The sequence below is a fragment of the Chelonia mydas genome, chromosome 2 (genome assembly GCF_015237465.2).
Source record: "Chelonia mydas isolate rCheMyd1 chromosome 2, rCheMyd1.pri.v2, whole genome shotgun sequence".
NCBI classification, from domain to species: Eukaryota; Metazoa; Chordata; order Testudines; family Cheloniidae; genus Chelonia; species Chelonia mydas.
Window position 1 is genome coordinate 139,755,013 of NC_057850.1, and position 24,451 is coordinate 139,779,463.

A 24,451-nucleotide genomic window follows, 5' to 3' on the forward strand; every position below is an offset into this window, starting at 1 on the left:
AATTATCAAACCACCATGGAGATAGAATGTAGTAATATACATAAAACATGAGCAATGATCTGAAGGTAAAATTTTTAGAAAAGACACGCAGATGCTGCAATACTTAACTTGCTATACTATACACAGTATATTCCATTAATGGCTCTGATATTGTAATAATTTAGCTTTTCCTATTACAGTTGCACCTAGAGGCCTCAAACAATTTGGGACCACAGTGTTATAAACACTCTATAGACATATAGTAAATAAAAGTCCCAGCCCCAAAGAGCTTATTTTGACACACGATCTGAGTAATGAGACAGCAGATAGTTTTTCAGGATTATTTTTAAAAAGTAAAACTAGAATTTGGAAATCTGATTAAGCTAATAAGGTCCACAGATATTTAAATTAGGGACACAGGATACACAGGGAGAAGGGGGCAGAAATTAGTAGCCTACAGTGAAAATTATTTTAATGTTTCCAGAATTTAACAGTGGAATGTTTACATTTAAAGAAAAAGCCAACTGCACTGAGAACCTTGTCTAACTAAGTACATCATCTACCCACATTAGTATCCCTCTAAATTGTCTCATCTACTGTATGCTTCTTAAACAAACTGCAAAAAGGAAAGCGCTAAATATGCCAATTTAAATGTTATTTACCCCTTCACATAACACAAGAACCAGGGGACACCCAATGAAATTAATAGGCAGCAGGCTTAAAACAAACATAAGAAAATACTTCACACAATGCACAGTCAACCCGTGCAACTCATAATCAGGGAATATTGTGAAGGCCAAAAGTATAACAGGATTCAAAAAAGAATTAGATAAGTTCATGGAGGGCTAATAAACTTGAAAATTGCCCTCTTTTGTTCATTGCCTCTGAAGCATCTGTCATTCGCCACTCTCAGAAGATAGGATACTGGGCTAGATGGACCATTGATCTGCCCAGTATGGCCATTCATAAGTTCTTAAATAAGAATAAAGCATTAAAAAGAAAGATATGGAAATAAAACCTGGTGTTGGATTCCAGGGTTCTTGTGCAACTGCTTTTCTACTTCCGCTAATACTGATTCCACAGACTGATACGTTACCCACAACTTCTTCTTGCTAAGCTTAAAATCTGAGAGCATTCATACAATTTTCTCTGAATAGTTTGTGTGAACCAGATGTTAATAAAGCATTTTTGCACTACAGTAAAGGAAAAAGCTTAGACCTTAGCTCTACACTGGTTATTGTTGTATTTTATTTAAATGCTCATTACTCTTGTTCTGATATTATTTAGATAACATGGTATGTGCAAGAAGCAAATAGAAAAGATGTATCCTAGGCACAGACATGATTAACAGGTATTAAAGTTATCTTCAATTATCACAATTAACAATGTCAGAGTAACATTATTCAAGTTATTATACTAAGATATTAGACGAATATTACTTTGTCATAAAGTAACACACTTATCAGGATGTTTGTTTTACGCTACAAAATTAAAAGACAGTATTACTGTTAAAATAATGGAATCTCCCATCTTCTTCCTAATTGGCAACATGCAGCTTGCTGCACAAGACTCATTATACAATACAGAGCAGTTGCTTATTAAAATGTCCATCTAGCGTCATGAATGTGACTTTTAAAACTGGGTTGAAGAAAAATAGCTGTTTACCACTGTCACAGTTGCAGGGCTAGCTACACCTCCTGTCCCCTTTCTGGTCTCTCTGGGTGATCTCCTCCAATATCCAGATCTGGGCCTTTATCTGTCCCAGGGTGGAATTTTCCAATTCTCACACTCTGACACCCAGGCCCTGACTTACAGTATCCTATAATCAACCATTCTTACCCTGCAGGTCTGCCTAATTTTGAGCACCTGCTGTTCTTCCCTTTGGGAATCTGTGACCAGCGCTATCAAGTATTCCAGTCTTCTTAAAACAAAAGTGTGGTTTCTTTTAGCAGTAGGAACAAAGCTTTAAGAAAAAAAGGGTTTTAAAAACAACCATCTGCACATGGCTATCTTGCCTGAAGCCCTACGCATCCTGTGATGGTGACCTAGACAAGCCAGACTTCTCCAAACAAGCCAACAGGGTGTGAGGTACCTCACTTGGTTCCCCTGAACAACTACTGCTTGCCTCTTGAGAGAGGGTCCCTTTTAATCCCCCCAGAGTTTTGTTCTTCTCTGCTCTCTTCATCCTGGTTAGAACCAGTATTGGAGGTTGGTTGGAAAGAAGGCAAAATCACAGATAAATTAGTCCTGGCATTGTCCCCCAACAACACATAAACATTTGCTGAGATGTGGTTCTCTTGAGCCATTCCTACCTGTTTTTCCAGACAGACTCCTGTTAAACCAATATAGTTATTCAGAATAAACACTAATAACTAAGCCAACATACATTATTGATACTTGGTTAAAAAATCTGTTTGCCACTTCGTAAATGAAGCATCAGTTATCAAACAAAGATGAGTAACATCCATCCTGGTAAGTGTGCATCATACAGTATTCTAGCCCCAAATTGAAACACATTTTCAAACAACTCCCATTATTTATATCTAGTGATCTGTGACTCTGAAAATATTTCCATCTCTCCTCTGCTTCCTATTTCCTCAGAATTTTATAGAGAATTTAGAGGGTTTTATTGCACTGATGAATCAGTAGTAAATGCCTTTCAAAGTTTATGGTAGCTCCTGTACCATAAAACTTATTTCTGACATATCGGTTAGATAGTTAAAGAGTAGAGTCAAAGAGTATTAAGCCCATAAAACGGGCATAAGTTTCAGAACTAAGAGATTAGTATGTGACTCCAGTAACATGGGAAATGAAAATTCATGATAAAACTCAAACCCTTGCTGACAATGAATCTAGGTCAAATATTTTATTTCTAATGGCCACTGTACTTAGCCATCCTTATTCATGTCATTGCTAGAATAATATATGTACATCATTTTGGCTATTCAACAGGTTTGACACACTAATAACCATACTACTTTCTTGCATATGAATTCACATTAACATACTTTAAACAGCAGGTATCCCAATATTTATATAATTTTACAGGTTGATCTGGCTATCAATGAGGCTGACATTCGCTGAAATACATTTATTTTAAAGCCACCTCATTACAGGTTGCGTTCACTCAGAGGCAAATCCTGCTATCTCCTTCTTAGGCTTAAAAAAATTCAGATTCTGGAGTGATGTGGAAAACTACTCTCTGTCAATAGAGTTAGCATCCTTCACTAACTACTGCTAACTATTATTATTTATACAGGGCCAGAAGTGTACCTGGAGCTTCATAAAACACATAGAAAGATGAGGGTCACTGCTGCAAAGAGATTGCAGTGCAAATTCAGCTACTTCTAATCAATTTTCCCTCTGCATTTTACTGTATTTGGAGCAAAAACTTGCAAGCTTAAATTACTGCAGAATTAGAAACTTGCTTACAGGAATGGCGTTTTGATTGCTTACCTCCATTCGGTGAAGCAAGTGAAGAAATCTGAGCAATAACTGAAATCTGCAATTAAGTGTTGTTTCATTGCACAATGGCTGAAAACACAAATATACTACATGGTATGCCTAGTCAACTTGTTATGCCAGAAACATTTCTATGGCAGACAGGTAACCAAAACACTACAAATGCACACAAAAGAAAAACAAAAAAATAAACACAAATATAAGGGACAGTATCATATTTATGCCTGCCTTGCTCAAGTTCTCTCTCAAATAAGTTTAATCCTTTACCATATTTCTCAGAGGCAACCATCAACAGTGAAAAACAGCAAAGTTTGCTAGAATATCCCAGGTGACACTTTCATAACAAGAACTTTTGTATAAAACTTTCAACAATTCTCTGAAATCTCATAATTCAAGTAATTGACACTAATATCCGTTATTACAAAAGCCTATTAAAAGGATTATTTTCTATCTTAAAATCAACTATTAAATGCATGTGAGGCTTACAATACTTTCTGAAAACAACATATTCCATTTCTAATTATGAAATAGCTTTAGAACACTAGAGTCAAAGAGATGGACCTCCAGCAGATTAGCAGCAGCAAGTCAGACAAAACAATATTGTGTGATACTATTTGGAATGAGAGTCTCTGATTGTTTCAACCTTGGCAAAAACATTTTGAGTTAATAGATTTGATTGATAGTGTTAATTCTTTCACAGGTTACACTGGCCAAAAATGTGTTAAGGTTCTAGGCAAAAACCTTAATTGTTTTAGATTGAAGTTGTCCTCAGATAAAACCTGTGGCCTGCAATACTGATTAAGAATGATATACCAGGATGAAATCCAGTGGATCCAACTGTCAGAAACACACAGATCTGTATTATGTCTATTTCAGATTCGCAATTGCAATGCATTTCTGTGGAATTATTGTAATATTCTCCTTGGCTAAATGCATACGTATCCTTCCACGGAAAATCTCACAAGGCATACAAGATGCACAATAATCCCCATAAAATGCATTGTTGGTTGAATCTTTGCATTTAAATATGCTCAGTCCTATAAAAGAAACTCCTAGAGTGCACAGAATTCACTAATGAAAAACAAAATGCTGGAAAAAATCTCAGAGGTTTCAAAAGCTTGTTTAGATAAGAAGCCAAAAGATATTTTATCATAAACTATATTAAATCTTCTCTGGTTTAGAAATATGTCTCACAAGATTTACAATAATTCTTATACATGGATGGATCAGAAATATAGCTAGAATATCATTTCAGTATATTCCAATACTTCAGGTTCCTGATCCAGGTGAACTCTGAAAAGGTAGAAGCATTCAAAAATAAAAAAGTTAACTGCAATATTTTAAGCCTGAAAAAATTTGGTGTGGTTTTGGTTTCAATTTCAGGCAAAGGTTCATGTTGATCTTTATTTTATCTGAAATAGTTCACTCATCCCTATACTGTATATGATAATAAATGCAACCTCCTGCACTGAAGGAATTTTGCATTTTAAAGCTAATCTCTTTCATACTTCTAACTCTGCTGCCATGTTTAATGATGCTAAGGGTTTATGCATATCTGGCCATGTAGTCAGAAAATGTTACCCACAAAACACTCAAAGAAAATATTTTTTTCAAATAATCAACAACATTAATCGATTTTAGAGAAGGTATGGGGGAAATTATGCACCCTGAAAACTTCATTTAGGACTAGAGTCTATCCTCAAATGCATGAAAAGCATCTAAAAAAATTATAAATGGTGTGACACAGCAAAGTAAACCCAGCATGTCAGCTGAAAATTAGCATTGTTTCCAAGGTCTGAATTTCAGAACACATTGAAAGAATACTGTAGTTTAGGTTTAGTTAAAAAAAAAAAAAAAAGCATTTATGCTCAAATATCCAGAAGAGGTTACTCTCTAAAATTGCGGGAATCAGAAATATCAAACCTTACCTGAAATAATTTATGCACCATAATTGAGCATACATGAAGAGCCAACTAGAAAACATCTGGTGCCAGGGCTGTGCACCCAAAATTTCATTAAACTGAGATGAATACCAAAAATCCAGAAATTATGGAATTCATTAGATGAATGCTGTCTGAATTTCTTCCTTCTCAAGATTCACATTTTACCTTCTACTTAAACAGCACTTTTCACCCCAGGATTTCAGTGCACAGTGAATGGTTTGTACACATTTAACATATCCAAGCACACTGACATACCTCCTGTACAAAAGACTGACAGCTTTTAAATACGTCACAAGACTATGTAAAAAGGTGACTGTTGTCTAATAACTAAACTGTCAATGAAATGAGAGGAAAATCACGCAATTTTCTTCCCATATTACATGTAATTCTGCCTTTGGGTGGGGCACTTACTCCTCCGTCATCAGGTGCAACAGGTGCTACTGCCTCAAGTTACCTTCACTGGTTGGACAGTTTGTATCTCACTGTTTGGTTAGTTTAGCCAAATCAGAAAGTCCACATTTTCCAGGATAATGAAAAGTCCAAATAGAACAAAAACAGTACTTCACCCTCACCATCCCAGTCCTCTCCACAGCCCATGTATCCTTGTCCCCTTGATTGCAGGCTCCTAGTCACATGAATCATAGGACTGGAAGGGATCTCAAGAGGTCATCTAATCCAGTCCCCTGAACTCAAGGCAGGACTAAGTATTATCTAGACCACCCCTGACAGGTGTTTGTCTAACCTGCTCTTAAAAATCTCCAGTGATGGAGATTCCACAACCTTCCTAGGCAATTTATTCCAGTGCTTAACCACCCTGACAGTTAGGAATTTTTTCCTGATGCCCAAACTAAACCTCCCTTGCTGCAATTTAAGCCCATTGCTTCTTGTCCTATTCTCAGTGGTTAAGAAGAAAAATTTTTCTCCCTCCCCCTTGTAACAACCTTTTATGTATTTGAAAACTGTTATGCCCCACCTCAGTCTTCTCTTTTCCAGACTAAACAAACCCAATTTTTTCAATCTTCCCTCATAGGTCATGTGAGTTCTAGACCTTTAATCATTTTTGTTGCTCTTCTCTGGACTTTCTCCAATTTGTCCACGTTTCCTGAAATGTGGCGCCCAGAACTGGACACAATACTCCAGTTGAGGCCTAATCAGTGCAAGTAGAGCGGAAGAATTACTTGTCATGTCTTGCTTACAATACGCCTACTAATACATCCCAGAATGATGTTCACTTTTTCTGCAACAGTGTTACACTGTTGACTCATATTTAGCTTGTGATCCACTATGACCCCCAGATCCCTTTCTGCAGTCCTCCTTCCTAGGCAATCATTTCCCATTTTGTATGTGTGGAACCGATTGTTCCTTCCTAAGTGGAATACTTTGCATTTGTCCTTATTGAATTTCATCCTATTTACTTCAGACCATGTCTCCAGTTTGCCCATATCATTTTGAATTATAATCCTATCCTCCAAAGCACCTGCAACCCCTCCCAGCTTGGTGTCATCCACAAACTTTATAAGTGTACTCTCTATGACATTATCTTAATCACTGGTGAGAAGAAATTTATTCATAACCAAGTCCTTCATCCCTCGGCTACATGTATATCAACACACCATCTCAAAGTGGAACTATGAAGAATGAGGACCCCATGCCAGTGTTCTTCTAAAGATTCCAGCCCTCTCCGCAGTGAGCCCCACCATAGATTTTTGGTAAAATCCTGGTCAATGGAGAGCCCTATCAGCAGGTGCATGCTCTTTCCACGTCTCTTTCTACATAGGGAAATGGCTGATCCTTCTAGTTTGTTTCTCACCTCCTGAACATACCTTGCTAACTACCCTACAGTTCCCATCTGAGCCTCCAAGAACTACAACCACCAGAACGCCTACGTCCTGTGACCAGTCCTCATAGGACCAGTACTCTTTTACTCTGCCCTTCTATCCAGATGTGATGATATACAACATGCCAGCCACAATGATTCTCTTTTCCTATGCAATATAGCTCATCGGTCATATTTAGCAAGACATGTTGCTACCATGTGGACACCAACCCCTGGCTTCTCCTACAGAGGCAGCCTGTAATTATGCCTTCCTCACCCCACTTCAAGTTACGGCAGTTGGGTTGCTAGAGGCTGGTAACAAGGTGTTGACATAAATGCAGGTCCACAGCTGGAGGACTTAAGAATGTAACAACATAAGAATTGCCATACTGGGTCAGACCAATAGTCCATCCATTCTGACAGTGGGAAGTGCCAGATGCTTCAGAGGGAATGAGCAGAACCAGGCAATTTATCGAGTGATTCATCCCGTCATCCAGTCCAGCTTCTAGAAGTCAGAGGTTTAGGGAGACCCAAAGCATGGGGCTGCGTCCCTGATCATCTTGGCTAATAGCCATTGATGGACCTATCCTCCATGAACGTATCTAATTCTTTTTTGAACCTGGTTATACTTTTGGCCTTCACAATATCCCCCGGCAACAAGTTCCACAGGTTGACTGTCCATTGTGTGAAGAAGTACTTGCTTATGTTTGTTTTAAACCTGCTGCCTATTAATTTCATTGGGTGACCACTGTTTTTTGTGTTTTGTGAGAGGGTAAATAACACTTCCTTATTCACTTTCTCCACAACATTCATGATTTTGTACACGACTACCATATCCCTCTTCAGTCATCTCTTTTCTAAGATTACCAGTCCCAGCCTTTTTAATCTCTCCTCATATGGAAGCTAATCCAAACCCTTAATCATTTTTGTTGCTCTTCTCTGTACCTTTTCCAATTCTAATATATATTTTTTGAGATGGGGTGACCAGAACTGCATGCACTATTTAATATGTAGGTATACTATACATTTGTATCGTGACATTATGATATTTTCTGTCTTATTATCTATCCCTTTCTTAATGGTTCCTACATTGCTAGCTTTTTTGACTACTGCTACATACTGAGATGTTTTCAGAGAACTATTCAAGATTACTTTAAGATCTTTTTCTTGAGTGGTAACAGCTAATTTAGATGCCATCATTTTGTATGTATAGTTGGGATTATGTTTTCCAATGTGCATTACTTTGCATTTATCAACATTGAATTCCATCTGCCATTTTGTTGCCCAATCACTCCATTTTGTAAGGATCCCTTTGTAACTCTTCACAGTCAACTTTGGACTTACCTTGAATAACTTTGTATCATCTGCACACTTTGCCAACTCAATATTTACCCCTTTTTCCAGATCATTTATGAATATGTTGAGTAGTACTGGTCCCAGTACAGATCCTTGGGAGACCTTGCTATTTACCTCTCTCCACTGTGAAAACTGGCCATTTATTCCCTACCTTTTGTCTCCTATCTTTTAACTAGTTACTGATCCATGAGAGGACCTTCTCTGTTATCCCATGACTGCCTATTTTGCTTAAGAGACTTGGTGAGGGACCTTGTCAAAGGCTTTCTGTAAGGTCATGTACACTACATCCACTGGATCACCCTTGTCCACATGTTTGTTAACCTCTTCACAGAATTCTAATAGATTAGAGACATGACTTCCCTTTACAAAAGCCCCAACATATCATGTTCATCTATGTGTCTCATAATTCTGTTCCTTACTATAGTTTCAACAAATTTGCTTGGTGCTGAAGTTAGGTTTACCAGCCTGTAATTGAAAGGATAGCCTCTGGAGCCTTTTTTAAAAATAGGCATTACATTACCTAGAAGATAATAAGGTGATAAGTAGCAGTCATCGTGGATTTGTCAAGAAAAAATTGTGTCAAACCAACCTAACAGCTTTCTTTGACAGGGTAACAAGCTTGTGGATAGGGGGAAGCAGTAGATGTGATATATCCTGACTTTAATAAGGCTTTTGACACTGTCTCACATGACCATCTAATAAACAAACTAGGGAAATACAACCTAGATGGAGATACTATAAGGTGAGTGCATAACTATTCGGAAAACATTTCCCAGAGAGTAGTTATCAGTAGGGCCCTACCAAATTCACGGCCATGAAAAACATGTCACGGACCATGAAATCTGGTCTCCCCACTGTGAAATCTATTCTTTTGTGTACTTTTACCCTATACTATAAAGATTTTACTGGAGAGACCAGCATTTCTCAAATTGGGGGTCCTGACCCAAAAGAGAGGTGCAGGGGGGTTGCGAGTTATTTTAGGGAGGTCAGAGTATTGCCACCCTTATTTCTGCACTGCCTTCAGAGCTGGGCATCTGGAAAATGGTGGCTGTTGGCCAGGCACCCAGATTTGAAGGTAGTGCCCCACTAGCAGCAGTGCAGAAGTAAGGGTGGCAATACCATACCATGTATCACAGGGGTAGCCGTGTTACTCTGGCTTTGTAAAAGTGGCAAAGAGTCTTGTGGCACCTTACAGACTAACAGACATATTGGAGTATAAGCTTCCGTGGGTGAATACCCACTTTGTTGGATGCATGTTCCATACCATGCCATCCTTACTTCTGCGCTGCTGCTGGTGGCGGCTCTGCCTTCAGAACTGGGCTCCTGACCAGCAGCTGCTGCTTTCCGGCTGCCCAGCTCTGAAGACAGCGCCTCTGCCAGCAGCAGTGCAGAAGTAAGGGTAGCAGTACCGCAAACCACCCCTCAATAACCTTGCAAACCCTGCCACCCCTTCCCACACACACACACACACACACACACAACTCCTTTTTGGGTCAGGACCCCTACAATTGTGACATTGTGAAATTTCAGATTTAAATAAATGAAATCATGAAATTTACAATTTTTAAAATCCTATTACCGTGAAATTGACCAAAATGGACTGTGAATTTGATAGGACCCTAGCTATCAGTGATTCACAGTCAAGCTGCAGGTCATATGGAGTGGAGTCCTGCAAGGATCAGTCGTGGGTCCATTTCCGTTCAATATCTTCATAAATGATTTAGATAATGGCATAGAGAGTACACTTATAAAGTTTGTGGATGATACCAAACTGGGAGGGGCTGCAAAAGCTTTGGAGGATCAGATTAAAATTCAAAATGATCTGGACAAACTGGAGAAATGGTCTGAAGTAAACAGGATAAAATTCAATAAGGACAAATGCAAAGTACTCCGACTAGGAAGGAATAATCAATTGTACACATACATAATGGGAAATCACTGCCTAGGAAAGAGTACTGCAGAGAGGGATCTGGGGGTCATAGTGGATCACAAGCTAAATATGAGTCAACACTGTAACGCTGTTGTAAAAAAACTAAACATCGTTCTGGGATGTATTAGCAGAAGTGTTGTAAGCAAAATATGAAAAGTAATTCTTCCACTCTACTCCGTACCGATAAGGCCTCAACTGTAGAAATGTGTCCAGGTCTGGGTGCCAAATTGGAGAAAGTCCAGAGAAGAGCAACAAAAATGATTAAAGATCTAGAAAACATTACCTATGAGGAAAGACTGAAAAAATGGGGTTTGTTTAGTTTAGAGAAGAGAAGACTGAGGGGGCACATGATAACAGTTTTCAAGTACATAAGAGGTTGTTACAAGGAGAAGGGCAAAAATTGTTCTCATTAGCTTCTGAGAATATGACAAGAAGCAATGGGCTTAAATTGCAGAAGGGAGGTTTAGGTTGGACATTAGGAAAAACTTCTTAATTGTCAGGGTATTTAAGCACTGGAACCAACTGCTTAGGGAGATTGTGGAATCTCCGCCACTGGAGGTTTTTTAAGAACAGGTTAGACAAACACCTGTCAGGAAAGGTCTAGTTATTACACAGTCCTACCTTGAATGCAGGGGACTGGACACGATGACCTCTCAATATCCCTCCCAGTCCTACACTTCTATGATTCTATGATTAGCTATCCCACAGTCATCTGGTACACAGGCTGATTTAGGTGATAGGTTACATACCACAGTTAGCAATTCTGAAATTTTCTATTTGAGTTCCTTTAGAACTCTTGGATGAAAGCCATCTGGTCCTGGTGATTTATTACTGTATAATGTATCCATTTGTTTCAAAACCTCCTCTAATGACACCTCAAGCTGGGACAGTTTCTCAGGTGTAGGAATCTCCCTCAGATACTCTGCTGTGAAGATCAATGCAAAGAATTCATTTAGCTTCTCCTCAATGGCCTTGTCTTCCTTGAGTGCTCCTTTATTGCCTCAATAGTCCAGTAGTCCCACTGATCATTTGGCAGACTTCCCACTTCTGATGTACTTAAAAATATTTAACAGGTTTCAGAGTAGCAGCCATGTTAGTCTGTATCCGCAAAAAGAAAAGGAGTACTTGTGGCACCTTAGAGACTAACCAATTTATTTGAGCATAAGCTTTCGTGAGCTACAGCTCACTTCATCAGATGCATTCAGTGGAAAATACAGTGGGGAGATTTATATACATAGAGAACATGAAACAATGGGTGTTACTATACACACTGTAATGAGAGTGATCAGGTAAGGTGAGCTATTACCAGCAGGAGAGCGGGGGAGGGGGAGAACCTTTTGTAGTGATAATCAAGGTGGGCCATTTCCAGCAGTTGACAAGAACATCTGAGGAACGGGGGGGGGGGGGGGGGGGGGGGGGGGGGGGGAGAGGAGGGAGGGGAATAATCATGGGGAAATAGGATAGGCAAAGGCAGCATGTCCTAACCTCGTTGCCAGTGATGAGTGGCCATTACAGACTGCAGTCTGCCCCAGGGAAAGGGGGCTACATGATGACTGGAAGTAGCCACTGAGGCAAGGGCACCGGGGTCTGGGAGGGACATGGGGCCAGCGGCAGGTAAGATATCGGCCTGCAGAGGGTGCTCTGTAAACTGCAAAAAGAGCTAATTCCAAGATGACCAGCAGGAGATGCTGAACCGGTGAATCTTTGCCTTGCTACAGGAAGTTAAAATGACTGCTGCAGATAGTAAGGTGACCTTACCTACTCAAATGAAAAACTGCAATTTTTTAAGGGTAGCCCCTGTATTCTTATTCCTATCTTCTGCAGTAACTGCAATGTGTGAGTTGTTTAGAGGAGCAGTATGAAATAATGAATGTTTGAGTAATCCAGCCTAGAGATCACAAAGGTATGGACTCTCCGTTATCTAGAAGAGACTTCTTCTCACTCCAACCAATTCATACCTTCCTTTTTATAACAGAAAGCTTTTGCCTGGGCCTATAGTGCCAATCAGTTAATAACACAGTGAACAGTAAATTTATTTGTTCTACTACAAGTCCTTTGACAGCGAATCCCTGAATCCTAATTCTCACTTACAGAGAGGAAGGCCGCAGACCTACAATTAATTACATAAATGCTCAATTTTAAGCACAAGTCAACAGTTTCAAAGGGACTGCTCATGTGTTTAAAGTTTAGCATGTGCCTAAGTGTTTGCAAGATCAGGGCCTAAGTAATAAGGCAGAGTGCTTTTTGAAGTTACTGTTTATCTTAAAGGATTAGAAGCCACCATATATATCACTAAAATGTAAAAGATTCTACCAAACTTTCAGTCTACAAAAATTTGCAAAAGGAAAACTTAATATACATGATAAAATCCCTGTTACAATTCAGTGGGGGAGCCAGAGGTTGGTCCTGGCAGAAGTCACCAGAGTCGGAGACCTCCTGGACTACGACCAGGGAGACTGGCTGGATCCCCTGACGCTCACTCAGCACATGGGGCTCTCCAGACCTCATACTCCCCGGCGTGTACTTCAGGAGGTGAGGGCCACCTTGCTGCCCACTGCTCGGGTTTACCTGGACCGGGTCCTGAGAGAGGGCACGCCCCGCCGACCCTCCACCCCAGGCCCTCCGGACCTTTTCATCGGGCCCCCGCCCCGTGGACCCAACCGACACCCCCCCCGCCCCGCCTCTTCACCGTGAGCTGGCTACACGAGCTGCACCCGGTCCGTTTCCAGATCGCGCCAAGGAAACAGCTATACACGCTCGTGCTCCACACCCTTCACATCCTCACCCTCACGCCCCGCCCCGACACGAAGTGGCGGGACCTCCTGCCACCTTTAGAGGGTGAGAGGCCCCGGTGGGCTGGCCTATATTCCACCCTGGTCCCAAGGCCCGCCGGGGATATTAGTTGGCGGCTCCTTCATGGGGCCGTGAGCACGGGTGTGTACTTGGCGCGGTTTACCCTACTCCCAGACACCTGCCCCTTTTGCGGTGTGAGGGAAACCCTGTCGCACATATACCTGGAGTACGCCAGGCTGCAGACCCTATTCTGGCTCCTCAGGAATATTTTGTTAAGATTTTGGTTGCACTTTTCTCCTCACCTCCTTATCTATGTACTCCCCGTCCATGGCCCCGCTAAGTCACGGGACCTCCTGGTCAACCTCCTCCTGGCCCTGGCTAAAGTGGCCATCTATAAAACCAGGGTGAGGAGGTTGGCCGATGGAGTCCCCTGTGACTGTGGGGCCTAATTCCGATCCTCTGTCCGTTCACGCCTCCGGGCAGAGTTCCTCTGGGCGGCGACCACTGACTCCTTGACGCCTTCGAGGAGCAGTGGGGGCTGTCCGGGGTTCTCTGCTTGGTGTCCCCATCTGGTTCCCTTCGTTTGACCCTTTGACCGCACTCCTGTCCCTGTTGTTTATTAGTTGTCCCCCATAATTATTTGGTTTTCCAGGTCCTGTGGACCCCCCTCTTAGGCTGGGGGGGGATCCTTTAGCAGTGGGCGGATGGCACTTCCTGGATCCCAATAAGACAATTCAATGGGGGGGAAAGCAAGAAAATAAAAGTTGTGAACTATAACTCTATAATACGGTGGATTATTAATAAGTATCAGAAATATGACAAATAAATCACAGTAGATTTACCAATTTAGGTATCAGTTCTGTGCCAACTGAATTTAATGGGCATTTTGACAGGGGTAGGTCATGCAATCCTGCAGTGATATTCATGGGAATGACACTGGCATGGGACAAGGCAGAAGACTCCATCAGATTTACTTCATGTTGCTCAAATCCTCCCCTCTGTGAGGAAGTACTGGGGTGCTGCAAAGAAAACAGGAGGTGCAGCCTCCCAACCCCATAGTTTTCTTCTAATCAGATACTGGGGTCCCACTTCCATGGAGGGGCTGCCTCTATGCATTGCTGCTGCTGCACCATGGCATAGTACTTCTGAGGCTATGCTATAGCTGCCATTAAGGGGGTTCCTAGCAAGGCTTAATACTCTTGAAGCAGCATTAATTCACAATCAGATTTCTGCATGGAAGTCCAGAGACTTGGCAGCGGCTGATGTCATGGAGCTTAACTGAACCTAAAGAGCTTCAGTGAGGCGCATCAGTAAGATCCCACAGAGGCAGAAATAATGTTCCCCACGCTCATACCTCCCAGGAGAGATTTTTCTGGCCATTAGCTTCTCCAATCACAGAAGTCTAGGGGTGATATGGACCTTAGTTTTCAATCATTTATATATCACAGTTGTTTTTGTTCTCCTAGATGCATTTTTATCTATCTAATTTATAAAGCAACATGCTGAGTCTATTATCTTCTGATTCACCTTGTTCAGTTCTTACATTAATTGAGAGACTTAATACTGCACTCCTTAGCAAGTACCAATAGCAGAGCATGTTGGGGGGGGGTGTTTTTTTAGTTTGTAATATTAGATTTAATAATTATATTGGTCACGCTTTGCTCATTTTCCAAGCCTATACTGAAAGCAGAAGAGAATTAGTTCTCTGGAATAAGTTACTTAACAGGAATTCTAATACTCATTTACTTGCTTTTTCAAGTAACTTAATCTGTCAGTTAAAGGATACAAGGACATTATTCAATACAACCGGATTCTTTTTTCCTCCTATTTTTTCCGTGCTACAGAATTTCATGTGTTGCTTAATCGTTATTGATATGAATAAACTAATTATAGATTAGGGTTCACATTCAATGACCTTCCAAAAACACCTACACTAATCAGAAGAAGCACCTCTTTTTTTATGTATGATAAATAAACTTATGATGTTAGAGGTGGTGGCATGTAAAGATGATCTGCTAAGTGGGCTTGAGGTTTTTGTTTTGGGTTTTTGGGTTTTTAATTGGGCTTGTGCCCTATCTTGCTTCTTTAAGACCTATAGAGAAGGCCTAGAAGGTCGTGGAGCAAAGTATTTTTCCCTCCCTACTTTATTATCTTAGAAATATTGGGGGTGTCCAGAAAGTTTGGGTTTTGTGGATGATCTTTTGGAGCACTCAGAACATTTGTACTGCAAGCTCTTCAATCTTAATTTACGTATTGGAGCATGAGCTTTCATGGCTCATGCTCCAAGACGTCTGTTAGTCTATAAGGTGCCACAGGACTCTTTGCCGCTTTTACAGATCCAGACTAACACAGCTACCCCTCTGAAGCTTAACCTTAACTGAAGGGATGGGAATGTTGAATCTTTAACAAATACATCTTTTCTTCAATGGGTTGGAGTTGTAATTTATTGGAATTGAACACGTGTTAACAAAAACCAAAGTTTTGAACAGTCTGACTAAAACTCCCTTTCCCTCTCCATAACTCTGCTTTTGGTCACTTTACTCTTCTGATACCACAATTGCACTAGTTTTCCAGTCACCACAGAATATTTCATGATAGAAAAAACAGAATGTTCAATATCTAAACAAGCAGGCAAAAAGAAAAGAAATATTTCAGACCTTCTTTCTACAGTATTAAGAGCAAAAGAGGGCATAAGCTAATTTTTTTTCATGTTGCAGATAGAAATACATTTATGTAGAGTCTGAGCCTGCAAACCCTTACTTATGCAAGTATTTCACATGAGCTATCCCACTGACAGGAATGAGAATACTTGTATATGAAAGGATTCTCAGGATCTGACTCAAATATCATAAAGAAAAACAAATTAAAAAAAGAAAAACCTTACCTGGTCCCAGGGACACATGATACCTCCAAAACACATGAAGAGATATCCCATGGCAACAAGACACACCCACACCACCAAAGAGAAAATACGGAGCAGCTTCTTAAACACAGATTCTATGCAGACAAGGATAAATATGGCAAAGAAGATTGCTAGGGCTGTTGGAACGGTTATTAAAAATGCCACATGATCATCAATTTCCTGGAAAGAGAGAGAAGTGAAAAGGAAGTTAAAATTTAAAGAACTTGGGCTCACAACTAAAACATGTCTTTCTCACAAATATTTGATTAAACAATCATTTGTTCTAAATTGGTAGCCCATTGAGTCTGAATCTTACAAAGGCACGATGAATATACAGAACTATTTTTTTCACTTTTAATATCACATTTGGGACTATTTACATAATACAAAAACTATTAACTATACTATTGCAATGTGCACCCCATGATAAATGGAGGAAATGATTATTACAAAGTAGAATCAGGAAGATCATTGTACACACTGAAGTGGGACTTAGCCATCTAAACCATTGAGGCTTGCAATGCTGAGCGGAGCAATGCTTAAATACCTTTTTAAAATTTGGGCTTAACTCCTTATTACCTAGTCCAGAATAGCAGCAAAGAATGTGTGAATAAAATAGGAATGTATTATTCACACTACTCTGGAGGTTTTGTTGTATTGAAAGCTATATCAATTACTTAACTAAATGTTTCATACGCATAGACTGAGCTTAGTTTCTTAAGCCATATCACTGGAAATTTAGTAGTTAATGGAATCCCAGAGCTTGGCAAAATCAGTTACATGTGGATCAGGTTTCAATCATATCCAATCTACAATGAAATTTATTTAAACAAAGCAATACTTAAAATTATTTGCAGAACCAAAAATAAGCAATCAATTGTTACTACATGACTTTATAACTTTCAAGACAAATCACTTTAACATTATACTAAAATAAAATTAATTGTTTTATACCATTGTATTAGCTCCACAGTACTTATGGTTAGAGACACTAGCACTGTAAAGACCTGATCCTGCAATCCTTAAACACACAGTTACTCACTTATACAAGCAGTCTAGACTGCAATGGGATCAGTAGCGTGAGCAAGAGCTGTGGAGTCAGGCCCCAAGAGCTTATTTTTCAAATGCTTAAACCTTCCAGAAAATTACCCTTTAGGCTGAAATTTTTCATATTTGTTTCTCATCCCAAAGATGAATTCTTCTGGATAATATGAAAAATTCCATTTGGCTGATTTTGAGATGTGCAAGTATGATTGTTGTTGTTGAATTTTGTTGATTTTTTTTCTGCTCTGATAACTTAAAACTGGCTTTGTTTTTAAACTTTAGAACTTGGCATGTCATATAATAGCTCTCAATGGGATGTGCACATTTTCTTTTGTTTGATCAAAAATTGTCTGACTAACAATGAAGTTAGATAAGATTGAAAATATATTCTGCAGGTGCAGTACATCCTCCTTCCCTTCCTTCCCCTTAATGATTCAACAAAACACTGACTATCTGCAGAGATCCTTAGCATCTTCACAAAGTCTCTGGGAAGTCCCTCCCTTCCCCCTCTACCCAAAATCACCTTTTTTGTTTGTAGTATGTGATCATCATTGCATATATCATTCACATTTCTAACACTCAGATGCTTTGCAACTCTTAGTGTACAGTACCCTGGAAACCATCAGGGTAGCGAAGAAAGAGGACCCCACACTTTCTGGAGCCCAACATATTCCTTTTTAAAACACTGGGATGGTTTATGACACTTATCTTACCCACCTTTAAAGTTAGCATGTTCAAAATATACACTTATTTGACTGTGACTACAGACATGTAATTGTAGCAGCAGCTTTTTGTTTCTACTTTTCCTTTCTGCTTTTTGAAATGACCCATGCTCCTGTGCCCATTAAAGTCAACAGCAAAACTCTGACTTCAGTGGGATGAGAAGTGGGATTGTAATGTGCAGAAACTAACTTTTTTCCTGTTTTTATTTTTACCTTTTAATTTAAAAAGGTATCTCAAAAATAGTGAATTCAACATTAACAATTAGAACTTAAACAGAACTAATATTGGTAAATTTCAAGTTATGGTTCTTATGTCCCACCATGAAACCATGGCACATTGCACATACACTTTTATGCATATGTTTACCTTTAAGTACCTGAGTAGTGTTTTGGAAGACAGAGAAGACTGCTGCTTAAAGTTAAGCATGTGTATACATGTTTGCAGCAGTAGGGTCAAATATAAACACAAATGTAATCACACATGCCGTAATCACAATGCCGAAATATTACATACAGGTAATGTAGTAGAGTTACAATTGCTGAACTCTATCTTTGAATCTCCTGAGTTTTGTGCATCTGCATTCTTGATCTTAATGATGTATTGTGACAGGGTCAGGCCAGATGGCTACAGGAGAGTGACAGAAGGCAGATATATTAGCCCCAGGTTAAGTAGGTCCCCTTTCCCTGGGTAAGATAACAGGGAAGGTTCCAGAACAATCAGGAACTTTCTGGAAACAATTAAGATAGACAGGCTGATTAGAACACCTGCAGCCACTCAAGAAGCTGCTAGAATCAATTAAGAGCACCTGGGTTTAAAAAGGTTTCAGAGTAACAGCCGTGTTAGTCTGTATTCGTAAAAAGAAAAGGAGTACTTGTGGCACCTTAGAGACTAACCAGTTTATTTGAGCATGAGCTTTCGTGAGCTACAGCTCACAGTACTTGTGGCACCTTAGAGACTAACCAGTTTATTTGAGCATGAGCTTTCGTGAGCTACAGCTCACTTCATCGGATGCATCCGATGAAGTGAGCTGTAGCTCACGAAAGCTCATGCTCAAATAAACTGGTTAGTCTCTAAGGTGCCACAAGTACTCCTTTTCTTTTTACGAATACAGACTAACACGGCTGTTACTCTGAAACCTGTCATTGCTATGCATCTGATGAAGTGAGCTGTAGCTCACGAAAGCTCATGCTCAAATAAACTGGTTAGTCTCTAAGGTGCCACAAGTACTCCTTTTTTTTGGGTTTAAAAAGGAGCTCACTTCAGTTTGTGGTGTGTGTGTGTGTGTGAGGAGCTGGGAGCAAGAGGCGTTAGGAGCTGAGACTGAGAATGCCTACTGTTGGAGGACTGAGGAGTACAAGCATTATCAGGAGGAGGAAGGTCCTATGGTGAGGATAAAGAAGGTGTTGGGAGGAGGCCATGAGGAAATAGCCCAGGGAGTTGTAGCTGTCGCACAGCTGTTCCAGGAGGCACTCTAGACAGCTGCATTCCACAGGGCCCTGGGCTGGAACCCGGAGTAGAGGGCAGGCCCAGGTTCCCCCCAAACCCCCAACTCCTGGTCAGACACAGGAGAAGTTGACCTGGACTGTGGGTTCACGAAAACGGCCAAACTAAGGGCTGCTGTGAATCTCCGAGGCGAGCAAATCTGCCACTAAGTGCAAGACCCACCAAGGTAGAGGAGGAACTTTGTCACAACTACTATACCTCACTGCATTTATTTTTTACTGTCTTAACCAAAGGAAGGTTAGACAAAGCCATACAAAAAGGAATTTCAGCTGAGTTTTTTCACTTCTGCACTTCTACTCTGGGATTGCATGGATCTGAGCCCAGAACACTGTTATATTCTAAAGGGTCTAGTTTCCCTAGATTACTACATGTTAACATTAAGTTGCATGTTTTGTGTCTCACAGAAAGTGATGTTGCTAACCTTAAAGATGAACAGACTGCTATTGAATGAAACTAACAATGAAGAGAAACAGTGACTTAAAAGATTGAGGCTACAGTTCAATGATAAGAACAATACTGAAAATACCTGTTTTCATTATTTCAGTATATTCAACCATTTGTTTATAGATTATTGGCAAACCAGGCATCCCTAGCAATTCAAAATTCCACCCATTTCCCTCTTTTCAACAGCTAATGAAAATTGATTCAATGCACTAACTATGCCCCTAGCAGACTGGGTCCAAATAGGGAGAACAAGAAGCCTTAGAACATAATGGGACAGATCCTCAGTTTATGTAAATGAAAACATAATTGATTCAAAGAAGCTATACCAATTTACACCACCTTAGGATCTGGCTCATGTTTTTAATATCCAAAACCTTTCAAATATGCTTGTGTAAGTATATGTCAGAGTCAAAGAAGTTCAAAAGAATGAAACAGCATAGAAAACACACAAACACACACACACACACACACACATACACAAATCACTGGGTTGGGATTTTTTTCTAAAGAAACCCCTTAGGTATTTCACAACTCTACATGTAGAAATAAATGTTAATGTAGTGTCAGCCAGGGTGCAGGATTTGGCCCATAATTTTACTTTGGAACCAGCTTTTAACCATAACATTTTCTTATCGCTTCACTGGAATTACGGATGATCAGGGACATAAATTCAAAGGCTGAACATTTAAAACTAGCACAACACTGATTACAAAGTTACAAACATTAACATGATCAGTAAGCTGAAATCGGCAGACAAGTGCAAAGAGATGAAACCTTGAAAACCTGAACATCACATTTCTTTAGAAAAGGGCAAAGCAACATATTTTTGCCTTTTCTATCATTGGTCTCAGATTAAAGTACACTGAAGGTAATGGAATTAAACTGACAGCATGGTGCCTTCCAACATAATGGCTTAGCCTACAGTATATGGCTCTTCTTTGATCAGCTCTTTATCTTTCTAAACATTTTCTCCCTTGCTGTCTTTTAATTACTGAACAAATTAAATGTCTACCACTTTCTGGACAGAATTCTCAGCTTTTATGCAATATTCCTGTTATCTCAGGTGGAAACTGAAGAATCACTCTCTGGGGTCTTTTCAAGAAGCTACAGCTTTTGTCATCCTTTACACAATTATTTCTTTGTCTAATAAATGGCATGACCTCAGGTTACATTTTAAACAACAGAACAACTGTACAACACTGAACTCTTTTATGATAAATCATACATTTTAATGAAGTGTCTCTATAAAATAATGGAAGCTTAATATTTTCAATTTTAGCAAATGTTTCCATGGGCTACTTTAATCCTTTGGCACTTTATGGTTTATTCTGTACTGCTAATGTAATTTGCCTCCAGTCTATGTGTAGCAGACTACTGCTGGGGTCTGAATCGTTTTATCAATCTTGTGCACACTCAAGCTGAACTAACTTGAATAGCTTACTATATCCGGAGCTGAATATTATGAAAAGTTTTCTAACTTTAAATGTAAAAGCAAAAGGAGAATTTTGAAATGCTTCTTCAAACAAAATAGCAAAGTACATTAGTCTTCACATACATATTGTTAAAGTGTGGCTCTATTCGGAAAAGCAACTGTAACAAAAATAGGTTTCAGAGTAGCAGCCATGTTAGTTTGTATTCGCAAAAAGAAAAGGAGTACTTGTGGCACCTTAGAGACTAACAAATTTATTTGAGCATAAGCTTTCGTGAGCTACAGCTCACTTCATCGGAAAATTTTCCATGGAATGCATCCGATGAAGAGAGCTGTAGCTCACGAAAGCTTATGCTCAAATAAATTTGTTAGTCTCTAAGGTGCCACAAGTACTCTTTTTCTTCTTGTAACAAAAATAGTACTTTAGGGCTCAAGGATTATCATCCCTCAATGATTCAATTATTCTTGTATCAAATGTGACCATTTAAAAAACTTTTTTCTAACTTCCAGCCAAGCAAGTTTAGCTTGGAATCTGAAAGCCAAACTGGGTTATTATTTCCCACCATGTATCATGATCATTACAGTAATAAAAGGGTCTTCAGGACAAATTAGTCCCTCAGTGAGACTTCTGCCACCCATGGAATGGCAAAGGTGTAAATTATTTGGAATCTAGTAAACAACTACATTCATGATGCACAAATTGGAACAGCACACTAAGCTCACTGAATCTTAGCACTCTTGGCTCTGCAGAATTGAGAGTAGTAAAAAGCAGAAAAATATATTTTTGTCACTAAAGTGAGCTGATATAACTCTAGATACTCAGAGAAAACAGATCTACTGAATAAGATGCCCTTTCCCATATTCACTTTTCAGCATGTGATAAATTATTATTTAATATTGGATAAATTCCAAAGATAGAAGGTTTTCCAGAAAATACATGACTGCATTAAAATACCCCTATTTTTAAAATTACATAATCATTTTTATAGCATTTTGTTTTCCATCTAAAGAATAGGTCAAATTCAGCTCCAGTGCAACTCTTTTGGATTCAACAGAGACAACGGTTTTGATGCTGGAGGAATGTGGTTTGACCCTATGTTATACAAGACTCAGGGTGATTTTTGTAAACTGTTTTTATGCCTGACTCTATCACACATATACCACTATAAAGCAGAAGTAACCCCCTGAGAGTCAATGTAGTTACACCACCATTAAAATGGTGTAAGAGATCTGAATCACACCCTATGTGCTGGTGTAAGTGATCCTTGCTTAATGACGGCTTTGGCAATCCCCAGACACCCAGCCTGAGCTGTTCTGACTCCAGTTATAAATCCATTCTTCCTGCTTTTTCCTTTTTCACTCTATAAATGTCACGTTTTTGGCAGCTTGCAGTATCTGGAATTCTTCTTTGATTTGCATCACTTGACTTTGTTAATGGTATATGAAAAATAAAATCTGTCAGCGCATATTAATTCACCTTTTTTGTTCTGAGGGACTGGACGGGGTTTGGGGGATTGGAAATTGAATGCAAAGTCTTTCGCTTATATGGCACCATTTGAAATCCAGCCCAGCAGGGCAGTAACCAAAAGTAGCTCCCATCTGAGAATGTTTAATTGCCTATGGGAAATGAGTTAGTGGTCTCAGTCCAACTCCTAGTAGACTGGTGTCCATATCAGAAAAGCTACCTTTACAATTGCTGCTGGGTGGCACTCACAGAAGAGAAGCCCGGGACTATATGGGCAGAAACAATTAACTATATTTTCACCCCGTGAAGTGTTTCCTCTAAAAAAGAGGTTAAGGCACATTAGCAGAGAAGTGCATGAAAGCAAGTACTGTACCTATCCTTTGGTTAAATAAGATTTTCAAATAAGTTCATCTGATGTTTAATATATTTGAAATACAAATATTCAGGTACATGTAAATACATTTTTGAAGTATACTTACTGAAGCATATTGTTTCCATTGTAAGTGTTTTATACAATAACAAATTTAGTGCAAAAAAGCTACATTAATGCAACATTCTTATGCAGTTAAAATATCAATGATAGTCACAAGAGTTAAAGTTATGGTTTTCAGAGCAACAGCACTGGGTATACACATCAAAGGTCAAATATGTGCTTTTTTATATCCATGCAGCCCAACTGAAGTCAGGACCACTGAAGTGATGAATATCCAAGTCTTGAACCATTAAATAATGTAATGATAACTCTGCACTTTGACTCCCACTTTCAAATCAGCTACTAAAAGGTAGTTTTCTCCTATAATTTTGTTCCTGATATAGAACCAAATGCAGTTCCTAATCAAGCAAAGGTCTTGCTGACTTCAGGAACTGTTTGACTTGTTAAGGATCACAAAATTTGAGACAGAGTACATAACAAATTTAATATGAGGGAGAGGAAAATGGTGCTTATTTTTTTAATTATTTTTAATGAGAAGGGTAATAGACCCATACTATTGCTGGATAATTATTTTAAAACTTTACATTTTTCAAGAATTGGTCCAGACACTTGAAGTCAGTATAACTAAATAACATTCAAATTATTTAACACAGAACAGCGATTACTGAATAGTGTTTCAAATGTGTCATGAGAAACTACAAATTGAAATGAAAAGTTATAGAATACAGTTATTCTTATCACAGAAAAGATTCTTAAAGTTCATCCCCTAAAGACACATTCTGCCCTCTTTTGTGCCTGTGAATCAAACTGATTTCAAATCAAAGGGATTGTTACTTCATTAAGGACTCTAGGATCAGACCCAGATTCTGCCTCTATAATAATGAAGCACCAGCATATGATTTTTTTCCCTTATTTAAAGAAAAACTAAGCCGAATGCTGGTAGCTGGAATATGAGCAAAATTCAGCCACACAACTATACACAGTGCACATGATACTCTATTGTTTAAAATAGATGTCACCAATCTAACAGGTCAGTGGATTTCACTGTTACTTCACATGGTTACTTCTACCATGTCACATGTTACTTCTACCATATTGTGGTTAATAAAGCAGCTATCCAAATATATATGCTTTTTAAATAGTAACTTTAAGGTTAAACATTTATATATATGGAGCATCTCACTTCCAAAAGTGACCCCCCCAAAATCTTCATTTAGTTATATAAGGAA

At 39.2% G+C, this 24,451-nt stretch overlaps 1 protein-coding gene across 3 annotated transcripts in view; it reads right to left on the reverse strand.

The window, feature by feature from the left end:
- The window catches only part of ADCY2 (adenylate cyclase 2), a 432,450-nt gene that overhangs the window by 403,414 nt on the left and 4,585 nt on the right, over window positions 1-24,451 (reverse strand). For all 3 annotated transcript variants that reach the window (XR_006288776.1, XM_037893358.2, XM_043540281.1), the window contains exon 2: window positions 16,164-16,361. Coding sequence is in view for 2 of the 3 variants with exons in the window: in XM_037893358.2 (XP_037749286.2) it covers window positions 16,164-16,361 (198 nt within the window). In the remaining variant the exon portion in view is untranslated. The remainder of the gene's footprint in view (window positions 1-16,163; window positions 16,362-24,451) is intronic.